Consider the following 14,699-nt stretch of genomic DNA (forward strand, 5'->3'; position numbering starts at 1 on the left):
GAAAATTACAACAATTTTCTAAGCAGAGATTAGCTTGGAAAGAAAAATGTTTAATAATAACTGCAGTATAATTAGTATGAAGATATTCTAGCGCTTGATCATCAAGGCTCTTTCAGACCTCCATATCTTAAACAAAATATGCTTGTATTATCAAATATTAACAGTATATTACTACAGGTTAGCAGAAACTATGCTTTGATACTTACATTGAGTAAGTAGTTCTGGAACTCGTCGTAAGAGACCAGGTCATCATCTGCAAGTGTAAAAAACTACTCTACAATTTGAGTGGCTAAGCCATTCTATGTGTTAACTGCATGGCCAACACGCCGATATCAGTCTACAATTTTTTTTTATGTCTTTTACTGGAAAGATTGATATTGCCTCATACATTTGTTTTGAGAGTAAAACATCAGCTACAATTATGACTTCGCTAAAACTTTCAGAATAACTATGACGTTTTGAAAGGTTTCCTACCACATTTTCTATTTTTTACTGCTACAAACAAATTTAAAAGTTAAACCATTTTAAAAATAATCTTGCATGACATTTTAGTAAATTTTAACAGAATTTATTAATATTTTCCTAACACTTGTGATTTTTTTCATGTTTGAGATTTTCTGAATGCCGGGATGCTTGAAAAATAAAATCAGCAAAACTTAATTACGATTAAACCGCTCAGAAGAAAAACACGCGCAAAATGACATCACAAGTTGTTATCATTACTAAAGACACTATCGTTATTACAGGTGCTCTAACTACTGAGCTATGGCGGCTGCTGGTAAAAGGTAAGCCTAACCAAGACGCAAAGACAAAAGATCGGTAGTTTGAAGTTTGAAGTTATCTGACCGCCAGAATGTTTCAAGATTAAAATTGATAAAACTTGATTCCGATTAAAACGCTCGGTGGAAAAGTGTGTGAAATGGAGTCACTAGTTGTCATTACTATAGTTGATATCAGCTATTGTGCTCAAGTTACAGCTTTACGTCTTTTTCCGTCAATTTCTTTGTAACGTCATAATAGTGCCATCACTTAATCTGAGTGTTTTAACGCTGATCAAGCTTTGGCAATGTTAATCTTTGAACATTCTGGCAATCAGATCATCTCAAACAACAAAAGCCATCAAAAATCGTAAACAATTAGTAGTTGATGAAGTCTTTTAAAATTTGTGCAATTTTATCCTCAACAATGTAAAACCATGACTCATCATCGCAGCCATTTAGAAATGTAATGAATAAACCATCAAAATATATATTAGCCTATACATAGCCTAGGTACTAAACATGAGAACAGTCGATCCGTATAATGTAGCTAATAGGCATAAGTAAACCATAAAAGTACCTCCGTAATCCATCACACCAAACAGACTCTGTATCTCTTGGTAAGTGCCAAACACGTCATCGTAATCATCGACAAAAATTTGAAACAAGAACTCAGTTCCATCGGCTGATTCAAGAGTTGCCCTCATCCAGTTTTCTTTAAATTCATCACGACTGACCAGTCCATCCTCTGCAGGTAGATATAACACACAACACTGACCAGTCCATCCTCTGCAGGTAGATATAACATACAACACTGACCAGTTCATCCACCGCAGGTAGATATAACACACACTGCCCAGTCCATTCATTGCAGGTAGATATAACACACACTGCCCAGTCTATTCATTGCAGGTAGATATAACACACATCACTGACCAGTTCATCAACTGCAGGTAGATGTAACACACAACACTGACCAGTCCATCCGCTGCAGGTAGACATAAAATACAATTGCCATGAACCATTATGTTTTGTAGAACATATGTTGTAACTGAGATGTTACAGAGGCATAACACTCGTGATATCTCAACTCAGCCATGTCAAGTCAACCCACACTAACATTTACAGTGACTTGCCACATTTCAGACCAAAAGTGAGTCCGCACAATTGACCAATCACATTTTAGGGCTGTATTACTGAACAAGGTACATTTATATAGTAAGCTTCTTCTCCTATTCAGAAACGATATAAACATAATTGAAATATTTGCGTATGCCATGTTATGTTTCACACATCAAGAATGCAGACTCCCCCACCATATCCTGTATGTCATAAGCTTAGACACAAATCCGACATGTCAGCAAATTGGATTAGCAGACATTTGGCATACAGAGGGATGTCATGCCGGCAAAACAGCTTGAGGCAATACACCGGAGGTATGCTAGGAAACTTATTTTTCCCTACGTACCTCTTGCAGGAAGACACTCAAATAGCATGCATTTGGCATGCTACTTGCATGAACGACTCATACAAGTAACACGCCAAGTACCACCAAAGTCGAAGGTTGTAGAGTATTATTTATAATCACACAGGTGCAGGAAAATTGTTTTTAGTTTACTTATGGATTACAGTATGTAGGATATACAAATACTACACATCTGCAGTTGATCTAATTAAATTCCAGCACCTTCACTTACTTGCGGCTTTCGGTACCCAGATGTACACATAATGCTATAAGCTACATAACAAATCCATCTAGGAATCACTCTTACAGGATAATATTAAGTTTTAAAGGAGTTATCGCATAAAATTAATATTTATTTCATGAGAGTTTAGCAGAATTTTTCTATCATTTGTTTTAAAGGTTTGAGGCGATCTGCTTGCCAGCATGTTTCAAGAATAAAATCGACAAAAGTGCTTGTGGTTAAAACGTTCAGATGAAAAATTGGCCCCAAAATGACATCGCTAGTTACATTGCCGCCTGTCCCTCCTTAATAATATTGCATTCAGGTTGCAGAGTTACGTGTCTCGCTTCTGTCTGTTTTTTACAACTACAGTCATACCTTGATATACCAGTTTAATACGTTCAAGGAATTAGCTTGTATGTCAATTTATTCGTGTCTCAAGGCATAATTTCTTAAGTTTCCAAAGCTCTTTATTTCTTCATTAAAATTTTGAAAACAGCATCGTAGAAAACATTAAAAACTTTTTCAGTTTAATAGTATTCATTGTTTAACATGGGCCTGATACTTTGAGGTGCATATATAAAAAAATGGTTTAAATTTACGATGGTAAGTGCATGAATGACTAGTTTTAAGCCAATGGTTGTGCTTAAAAAAAAAAATTTACGATTTGAATTTACACAAAATGTAACCCGTGAGAGTGCCGCACTTCTAAAAACATTGCTTGCCTGCTAATATTGACTATTTACGCAGTGCAAAAGGAAGTTGAGGCCAGAAGACATTGTGGGAAGTATTGAACAATTTGAAAATGTTTGTTCCATCGAAAGCAACAACAGGAACGCAGCTGTCTGAGCAAATGATGCAAATATTTTTGTGTTAGAAACATGTTTGTTTCTGCATGTATTATCCCACGAGAAACACGAGCGGAGCGATTGTTTGAGAGATTTATAATAAATGCATGTGCACACAACTCACAAAAATTATTCATCAGCACCGTCGCAAACCCTTGCACCGAAGTCTCATCAACAAATTTAACCATTTTTCAATGGAGTCGTTTAAGTATAATAACGATGCAAAACACATAAAAACCTATTTAAATATGTTACCAAGTCTTTGTAAATTGTCAACAATATCTTAAAACTTACCTATCTGATCGAATTATACACAAATAGACAGATTAATTTAGTCAAAAACCGTTATTGAAACTTGCCAAGCCTTATTTTTATCAAAATTAAGACCGACAAACGAAACGCTTTCAAACGTTTTCATACCCAAAATGACAATTAAATTGTCATTTTGGGTCAAAGCATCGCGTTTCATAGAGCTAAAACAGTTCATAGAGTTTAAATTAAATTTTAATTGAAACTCTATGAGCTATTTTAGCTCTATGAAACGCGATGCTTTTTTCGTCTTTGCCATACTAGCTGCTAAGCTGTTTTCACCGAAATGATATTAACAACCGATTTTCCCAAAATTAAAATTTGGCGACTGTTGTACTTATTACGGACGAAATAGCGATTTTAATTGGGTTTTCTCAGTTTGTATTAATTGTATCATTACAAAATCATCTGTTTCATAGTTTACATACTTGCTATTTATTTCCCATCTACATTAATTTGTTTTCCTAATTTATTTCAGTTGCCTCAGAAACTCCAAACCACATTACGTTTCTTAAATTCTGATAATAGCACTAAATTCTAAGTATTTCCATGCTGAATGTCGTGTTAATTCAATTTCTGTGAATTCGATTAACTCCATGAAATACAATGTATTTTTCATCTTTATCGTACTAGGGCTAAATTGTTTTCCGCCAAACGGCATCAAGAATAATCTTCCTCAAAACTAATTATTGGCGATTATTTTATTTAATCCGTTCATTGTCATCCGTTATGATTTTGTAGGTAACTAAAGTTAACATAATGTTTGTCACTATTTATAATGATGATGATTTTTAACAGGCAGTGATTGCATCGGATAATCACTATGGGTTTCTACACCACTTTATACATCTATACGATATTTTCACTTTATGATGCCAACACAGAAACGAAAAAAAGTAGTATAATCGTATACCAAGTGATTTCCATATGTAATCATAGCTAAACAAACTATTTAGCCTTTACTTACTAATTATTTCAGATTTAAACACATTTACAGCTTTCTTTTTCCTCTTCATTTATTTCAACAAAACACTTATTTTATGATATGAAATTTAAAAGTTATAGTTGTTTGAAAAAGTTTGAAAACCTTTCAAGTTGTTTTCTTTTTTTCTCTTAACTCGTTCAAATTACACAAAAATATTTTCCCATAATATAAAGTTTAAAAGTTAGAATGGTTATATTTGTATACGGTATGTCAAATATAAATATGTAGATTTTTTGCCCAAAGACCGTTTTATTACCCTGGCAACACCGGGTAGCACAGCTAGTATAACTTATAAACTTGCAGACTTATATAATATTATTTGATAGCGGCACTGTGGTAATTTTATACTACAATGAATCAACGCTCATAACTCATTTTTATTACACATAGAAGCTATTTTTTGCTGCAAATGTATCAATGAGTGCAATAGCCTTTTATGCCACATTGTTAAATATAAATATAAAATAAAAATGTGTTTTCAAGTTTAGAATGAAATAAAACTAAAAGCTCCAACAAGTTGCAACACAGGCTGTAGCATCATCGGAAGCTAATTGCAAGCAATAAATATCGTTTACTAGAAATATTTTTCTGTTGCCTAATTCACATTTATTAAGAGATCTTTAAAAAATTAGAGGTATGTTAGCAGATTTATTGCATCCAAAAAGTTTAATATTGCTTCACAAGAAAAAAAAGTCAAAATATGGTAGGCATTCGCTTTGTGTGTAATAGGGCTTAATTTATCTTGCCAAAATTCTGACGAGCCATTTGAAACTTACACCACCAGCCTCTATTCGAATACCACCTCTATTTGACAGCCACTAAAGAGGAAGGATTGAAAAATAGAGCGACACCGCGTTAAATTAGAGGTTTTACGGTATTTTAACTTTGTCGCTGTAATTTTTTATTGTCCATCTACTTTAACCTCTAGCTAACCATTAACAAACTTTTTCAAACTGATTCGAGGAAAGAAACCAAGAAATGGTGTTCGAAAGTAGCCTCTCGCATACTTGACTATACAGTGGCCATCAAGAGCCTACTTGTATGCTCACATTTCCAAGATTACTGGTATCTAAAGAAGAAACTTGCTCAAAATGCTGATTGTTCCTCAATTTTCTCGTATGTCGCGATATAACTGTATAGACACCATATTTAGAACTTCACTTGAATCTGAGCTTCTCAGCCGTGATCAAGTTTTTTGATTGTTACCTAAAAACATCCTGGCAGTCAGATCACCTCAAACAACCAACACAATTGCAAATGACAGAGAAATACCGATACTTTAGGAAAAATCTATTAAAACATTGCACAGTTTCATCATTAGCCCGTATCACGCGTTAACTCACCGTTAGTGTCGGTCATGTTGAAGATGTTGTTAAACTCTTCAAAACTCAGATTTCCAGTTTTGTCTGTGTCATATTTGTTGAAAAGCAAAACAGTTCTGCTACTTGTCAAGCTTGCTTCAGCGAGCTCGGCAAGGATATCTGCCCACTCAGCTATGAATTCTTGCAAGGTCACCTGACCGTCACCTGCAACCACCATGTTGCTATTAGCTTGCATAAAAGCAAAGCGAACTATCCTTTCTAAAGTTTAAGGGCTTGTTTGTGGGCCTAATGTGAACTGCAAACCTAAGTTGGTTTGTATTTATTTTTACAAAGAATGCAAAGGTCTGTGATTTGCTTTTAGTAATAATTACTAAAAGCAATAATAATTATTGTCAAAATAAATGGCTAAAAATAATTTGATTGAATATAAGTCAAAATAACTTACAAGCTGAACGATTGCAGCTAAAACTTTCTAGGAGATAGTAATAATTCAATGCACTATTTTCCATTTTTTTCTTGCGTCATTCTATCGTTGTCGGCCATTTTTGTAGACAACTTATATCGTTGAAAACACAAAGCTTCTGCAATTAAGTTTTGTAAACGATGCTTTTGTTTGCAATTTTTTATTATAATATCAAAACAGATCCAAAAATTACTATTAAATAAGACAATGGTGATTATTTTCTACAAATATGGCAGCATTGTTGCAAACGAGCGGATGTGCAAACAGATTGATGATGTCAAAGAAAATCATGGACAGCACTTTCCAAAACCGCAATCAGTTTGGATAAAAACAATTATCAATCTTATTAGTTGATAATTATCTTTTACTAATCGCAGCATAACTCAATTCAAATGTTTTAATAAAAATATGGTATTTATAAATATTACTCTTTTGCTATAAATATAAACAAAGCAATAAAACTTAAAAGCTCAGAAGTTAGCACCCCAGCTCACTGACGGTCTACATATTTGGATATTGTTAAGTAAGGCTTCAGAAGGTCACCACCCCAGTTGGTAAGCCATCAGAGATACATCACGCATATAGATTGTAGATCGCAGACCTCAGAAGGACATTGAGTGAAAAGGTAAGCCCAGCCCTCAGAATCACTTTGTGTTGAGAAAGACACTAGTTATAAAAATTAAGTTTAATAAACATATACAAAAACTATAAAGTACCCTCAGCTGGGGATAATACCATCAACAAAAGCACGGTTTAAAATTTATAGAGGTTTAAAATTTTAAATCTCTATAAGTTTGATAACATATCACAGGATGTTAGTGTTTTTAGTAAACGCTAATGAAGAACATTTTACTAGCAAATCCAAAATCTCACCGTTGCTGTCTAATTCAATAATTAAACTATCAAAGGCTTCCTGGTTGAGGGTAGAGTCAAAAGTACTGCCAAAAAGACGATAGAACAGGTAACGAGCTCCTGTAGAGTGAAGACCTGAGTTATTGTAGGCAGCAACAAACTCTTCAGCTGAGGTCATGTTATCGCCTACAACATGAAAATTAGAACAATCAAACTAGTAACACTAGGAGATAAAATATCGCTGCCTCATTTCTATGTTACATTAAAAAGATAAATTATAATCATTTGTACAGCAGTTCCTCTTTATAATTATTTACTATTTTATTTCTAGTGTTTAAGACAAACTCATATAACATTTTAGTAGATTTCATCAGAAAATATCGATATTTTTCTATCATATGTGATTGCTTTTGATGTTCAAGCTGATTTAACTGCCATGCAGGATGTTGTAAAATTGCAATCATCAAAACTTGATCATGGTTAAAATGTCCAAAAGAGAATCAAGTCAAAATGACATCACTAGTTACTATCGTCGCTATTGTTGATACATATTATTGCGTTGAAATTTCACCATTACGCTTTTCCATTGTGTTGGCATTTTTGCAACTATATGTGTCATAATCCCATATTTGGTTGGTCTGGGCATTTCAACCGCAATCAAGTTTTGTCTATTTTAATCTTGGAGCTTCATGACAGTCAGATCACTTCGAACACCAAAAGCAACTGTGAAGGATAGAAAGATATTAATATGATCTAATATAATCTACAAGGGTTTTGCGTGACTTTATTTTTAAAGGTTGACTTGCAACAAAATTCACATTACAGACACATTGGGTGCATCTGTATCACATATACAAATAGTTTTTATTTAGTAATCTTCATATTAGTACATAAAATATGGTAGCCTTTGTACTGAAACGAAGTCTACTGAGTGGCGTAATGGTAGTAAAGGTGAGCAGGCATATGATTCTCAATGCATCATCAAAAGGCTGCAAATGATTAACGTTTGCCAGCTACAACACTTTTAAAATGTTTTTAGTCAACCCTACAAATGTATTAAAGGTTGATTTGCAACAAAGTTTACATCACAGTTATTTGGTATCAAAAGATTCACCATTCACCATTCACCTTACTCTGCTGGGTTGTGGATTCAAAAAATTTAGAAATGTAATTACAAGCTCTTAAAAGCTAAATAACAAACAGTTAATCGCAGCCATCACAAAAACGCCGTAGGTCAGAATCCTTTCCAAAATGGCTCAGTAGTTGAACGCAATGTGCTGATTTACACTTGCATGCAACCTCATTCATCAAAATATTTTCACAAATAAACTTCACGCATTCAATAAAACCATGTATATTACCTTTACGCATTTTTTTCATTACAATTGTAACGCTGTCACTTTGAGCATCGATATCTCCAAACCTGGCATAAAAATCAGTTTAATTTGTTAACCTTAGCTCGAGGAAATGCAAATCATCTTCTGACAAACATGAGGAGCCTTTTGATCACTTGTGATTATCAAAAGAAATGCTGCAGAACTTGCTCCCGCCATTTGACAAAAAATATGGGTTACATGATCATAGTACGACTAGATGATTAGACCATGCTTATACGAAACCGTAAAATAGCGAGCATCTAAATTTGATAAAGGCTTCCTGAAAAAACCCGAAGTATTTGTCAGATACTAGCACTACAAAACGTTTTATATTGAGCCTTTTAGTTCATGTGATAACATCACATGTCAAAACAATAACAACGACGAGTTGAGTATGTCATCAAAATAAAGGGATTCTAACCTACAGCTGTTTTTAACTGTTTGTTTTGTGCTCCTAAAAGCTTGTAATCACATTTCCACATATTTTGAACCTGCAACACAGCAGAGTAAGACATAGTGAATCTTGAGATATCAAATAACTGTGATATAAATTTTTTTTCCAAATTAACCTTTAATTAAATTTGTCACCGGGTAATCCTGTAATCAATAATACATTTACTAGACTGATATTGTATATCGCATTAACGGTATGCAGAGGATAGCTCCAAATTTATGGGTACATGTAAGCTAATTTGATTGTTTATCATGTGTTCTGCCATAGTCGACACAAAAAATATTTAACAATATGTGTATTCAACAATATATGTGTTCAACAATATATGCATTCAACAATATATGTATTCAACAATATATGTATTCCATAATATATGTTCAACAATAGATATAATCAACAATAGAAGTATTCAACTATATATGTATTCAACAATAGATGTATTCAACAATATATGCATTCAACAATATATGTATTCAACAATATATGTATTCAACAATATATGTATTCAACCATATATGTATTCAACAATGGATGTATTCAACAATATATGTATTCAACAATAGATGTATTCAGCCAAATATGTATTCAACAATAGATGTATTCAACAATATATGTATTCAACCATATATGTATTCAACAATATATGTATTCAACAATAGACGTGTTCAACAATAAATGTCTTCAACAGTATATGTATTCAACAGTATATGTACTCGACAATATATGTATACAACAATAAATGTATTCAACAGTATATGTATTCAACAATAGATGTGTTCAACAATATATGTATTCAACAATAGATGTATTCAACAATATATGTATTCAACAATAGATGTATTCAACAATGTATGTATTCAACAATATATGTATTCAACAATAGACGTATTCAACAATAAATGTCTTCAACAGTATATGTATTCAACAGTATATGTACTCGACAATATATGTATTCAACAATAGATGTGTTCAACAATATATGTATTCAACAATAGATGTATTCAACAATATATGTATTCAACAATAGATGTATTCAACAATATATGTATTCAACAATAGATGTATTCAACAATATATGTATTCAATAATATATGTATTCGACATTATATGTATTTGACAATATATGTATTCAATAATATATGTATTCAACAATACATGTCGTCAACCATATATGTATTCAACAATATATGTGTTCGACAATATATGTATTCAACAATAGATGTATTCAACAATACATGTATTCAACAATTTATGTATTAAACAATATATGTATTCAATAATATATGTGTTCGACAATATATGTATTCAACAATAGATGTATTCAACAATGTATGTATTCAACAATAGATGTATTCAACAATGTATGTATTCAACGATAGAGGTATTCAACAATATATGTAGTCAAATGCAGACTACAAGGTTCTGTTTAGGGAATCTAAACGTTTCTTAAATAAGTTAATGTATTGTAAAATCACTACTTTAGATCTGTTGTATGATGGGTTAACAGGCATTGAATACTTGGCACTATGTTGACGAATACTATGTTAGTCGTTTCATATATTGCATAAGTCGAAGAATAAACATGATCAACTTGTACTTTTAAGGTTATGTGTAATCTGTACAAGACACCATTATAAGGTGTTGAATCAGAAACACATAGCAATAAAACCCTATGTTTTAATCCAAAGATTGTGTAACTTACAAAATTACTAAATTTGAACTAAAAGAACATCTATACACTGCTCAGAGTTCATTCCTTGATTCAGTTTGTTGACTAAGCGATATAGCTGAAACTTGGCTAGGTTTATCCTGAGGTGTTTGTTTAGAAAATGATCAAACTTACACCAAATGGAATATTCAAAGAGAAATTCAATGATAATTGCTCATTGCGCATGATATAATTTGCAATAGTTTCATACAAGGTTCTGACTCTCGTGAAGGGTAGCAAGCACAACTTTTCGAATGAACAAATAAAACTTAATAAAATGGATATACAAATCTATTGTATTGGCGCTAAAGCATCTCAGGTTAAAACATGAAAAGTGATTTACCATTACTCCAATTTACCTGGTCAGAATGCTTCATAGGTATTAGCAAGTCTAGCACATGACTATAAACTGGTACCAACATTATTAAATGAACTAACCGTCAATGTCTGAAGCCTGGAATAGTATCTCGGAGTCATCAGTCGTCAAGACGTTATCTTCGTTTTTATCAGTCTCGTAGAATGATCTCGTGACATTAAAAGAGCCTTGAAGTGTCAAAAATGTCTCTAGTAGTTTACCTCTCATGGTTCTGGCATATATCTACGTGAAAACAGTGAGAGTTATTTTGATTTTTAATAATCATGGCCAATTTCCAAAATATGGTACATTGTTAAAGACTGTTAAAAACTGTTAATATCTAACTCTAACAGAACTTTTAGCATATTGCCATTTTTTCCAAATGTTTAACAAGTAGGTATACTTGATTATGCTGACAAGAGCTAGTAAAATAATTACTATAATAAGCTCTGACCAAAAGCAGAAGTTTATTTTGACTTTTTAAAATGATGGCTGTTTGCCAATATATGGTTCATTTTTGAAGGCAATTAAAAACCTGCAACATACGGTCTGCCTGTTAAAAACTAACTCTAACAAAATTTTTAGCATACTGGCATCTTGCCATCTTTTCCAAATTTTTAATTAGTTTCATAATCAAATAACATTTGATTATGCTTCCAAGAACCAGCAACTATAAAAACAACATGAAATTGATGATTAATATTGTCTTTCATGGATGATGCAGCAGGAATGTAAAATAAATTTGTTTGCACTCAACGGGTTTCAACAAGAATGAAACTGAAAAAGAAAGATTGAAAACTTTTTGGTTATGACATCAAACTGGGTAGATATCATTTATTTTAAGAATGCTGGGTATTCTCTCCTCCTATTCGATAATCTATATATATATATATATATACATGTATATATATGTATATATATATATATATATATATATATATATATATATATATATATATATATATATATATATATATATATATATATATATATATATATATATATAGTAGACCACCAGTCTCAATTTAAATATATTTATATATATAAATTTCAAAGTCTGTCATTCGGTCTTCCCAGTTATAACTGCTGAACTCTAGATATGAAAGGTTCGCTTCATGCTAGATTTGGTCTCAAAACCTCCCATTCGCCAGGCAATAAACTAACCAAGTAAGTTACGGAGATACAATAAATTCATTAGGCAATATGAGTTGTAATGTCAATTAAATTTTGCATAGCACTTAGCATTCCGCAGCGTCACTAAAACTTGCCTTCTTGGCTCTTATTTGTAAGTTTATCAAACGGATAGTAGCATCCTCAAACTGGTAGGCGACTACACTACCTGTCACTACCTTTCACTGTTTATAAGCTGTTTTAACACTTGTGCGATGTCAGGCATTCAGCTAGTGATACTATAAATATCCTCACCTTTTTTTCAAACATTTGCTATTAGTAGTATTAGTAGCCACAGGAAAGTCAGCCAAAATATTTGTGGTGAGAAGAAATGAAGCTAAATATAGCAACTTGTATGAGGAATATGGTAGATATGTGAGAATAATGCGGTAGGTAGTTTATTAATGAGTTGAAAAAAGTGAATTTTAAGAAATAAAAAAGAAATATTAGTGCATAGTAGTTGAGTCTCTGAAATAGAGCAAACTGGACTCACCGAAAGCAAACCTCTATTGATCTCTTCTACTGATATGGTTCCACTCACTGCGATTGATCATTTTGTAGAAGCAATTGCCTAATAATACTAGACAAGGTACAGGTCAATGAAAAAACTCAAATAACACTTATGCACCGCACAAAGGATCAAAAGCCTTATTTATATTCATGAAAGCGCATCAAACACCACTGTAAAATGTCAGCACTTTCCATCCCTAGTTTAAGGCTATTTGTGGCAGGACATCAGCGCTATCAAATCGTGTGATATTTGAATGTGAATAGTCTTAATATTACAAAATACAAACTCTCAGTTTTTTATAGACTTTAAATCTTAGAAAAAACCAAAAAAGTCAACATAACAAACATAACCTCGCCTTATGACCTTTCAAATAAGTAATGCTATTTTGACCAAAACAATTGTTGCTAGAAAATGATATCCTCAGCTTGTAGCTCGAGTACTCAAAAATGAGAAAAGCCCAAATTAAATCATATTAAACATTTTTAGATAAAAAGAGCAAAATATTTGCTCAGTTTTTTAAATCAACAGCTAGCAAAGACTAGTAATGTTAATTCTGATGAAATTTGCAGCCAATATACCTACTGTCTGAATCGAATTGACCGAAAGCTGCCAATCTTTCACCAGCAGAGCTGATGCCATTTTTATCACCGTCAAGGGCACTGAACAGTTGAGTAGAAACAAGCATATCAAGTCCTGTGTGCTGTGACCAAAATGCAACAAATTCAGCTTTTGGGATGTTACCTCGACCTAAAAAATAATCATTTAACCATAAATGGCAATTACCTTTTATCTTATTTTGTAAACTTGTTAAGTTAAAGATAGTTGTTTGCTCAACAAACAAATAATTTAATTATGTGACAGCAGCAAATGCAAGCTTTCTGATTAGTTAAAAGTCTAATGTTGCGTTCACACCAGCTGACCTGCAAGCTTAGTTTTTGTGGCCGATATCTGAATGATTTTACGGAACCCATTTTTTTCTGTTCACACCAAGACGAGTTTGGACTGATAGTAGAAGATTTTGCCAATTTTGTTGGCAGGGTCCGATAACGCCACCTGATATATTTTTAGCGTGACAAAATTTAAATTTTTTTGACTGTTTTCTACAGAGTTTCCCGTTTTATGTTTTAGCTGGTTTACTAGATATGCCAAAGAGGTAAACAAGTGCGGAAACAATATGACGTTCACTTTACATGACAATGTGTGATTTGCAGTAAAAATTATTTCATTGGCTACTTAAATTGAAAAATGGTCCACCGATCGGGCACAGCCTGATAGAATTTCTTTTTTGACATTTTCGTTTTCTACACAAAGCCATATTTGGCCAGCTGGCCATATCGTTCAGTCAATCAGCATAAAACCAATTAGTTTGAAAACAACTTTAAATAGTTAATTCTAATTTGTCAACACCTAAACAATCATAGTTGAACATTTAAAGATAAGCATAATAATTTGTAATGTATATTCGAGCGTCGTCATAGCAACCAACCATATTAGATACACAGTATAGAGAAACGGTAAGTTAAAACATGATTGTCCCTAAAAAGGTGCTGATATGTTTATTTTACCATAGGGGGTAAGGGTAGCAAAGATGTTCCTAATTTCGTTACCGCTGTAATAATTGTCACCATCGAAATCAGAGGCAGACAGCAGAGACCCTAACAGTGGACTCGCTTTAGCTGCTACTAGAATATCATCTTCAAGATAGTTGATAGCTCTATTAACTCGTCCATGTCAACCTGACCATTCCCTGTAACATACAAATGCGCCGAGATATGATATTAAAAATCATTGACCCTTTTATTGCACACTAGCTGCATTACCCGTCTACAGGAATAGATTCACGTGCTGCATAAGGTTTATTGATAGTTGTCTTTCATACTGTAAAACAACTCCAAATATGCAG

The 14,699-nt window shown here is 32.8% G+C and overlaps 1 protein-coding gene across 1 annotated transcript in view; it reads right to left on the reverse strand.

Moving 5' to 3' along the window:
* Positions 1-188: 188 nt before the first annotated feature.
* The window catches only part of LOC137407155 (uncharacterized), a 19,506-nt gene continuing 4,995 nt past the window's right edge, over positions 189-14,699 (reverse strand). The window contains exons 3-8 of the mRNA XM_068093757.1: positions 13,379-13,543; positions 11,199-11,303; positions 7,244-7,408; positions 5,929-6,111; positions 1,339-1,506; positions 189-253 (exon numbers count right to left, since the gene is read on the reverse strand). Coding sequence (XP_067949858.1) covers positions 189-253; positions 1,339-1,506; positions 5,929-6,111; positions 7,244-7,408; positions 11,199-11,303; positions 13,379-13,543 — 851 coding nt within the window. The remainder of the gene's footprint in view (positions 254-1,338; positions 1,507-5,928; positions 6,112-7,243; positions 7,409-11,198; positions 11,304-13,378; positions 13,544-14,699) is intronic.

Source organism: Watersipora subatra, chromosome 10, assembly GCF_963576615.1.
Source record: "Watersipora subatra chromosome 10, tzWatSuba1.1, whole genome shotgun sequence".
Classification (NCBI taxonomy): domain Eukaryota; kingdom Metazoa; phylum Bryozoa; class Gymnolaemata; order Cheilostomatida; family Watersiporidae; genus Watersipora; species Watersipora subatra.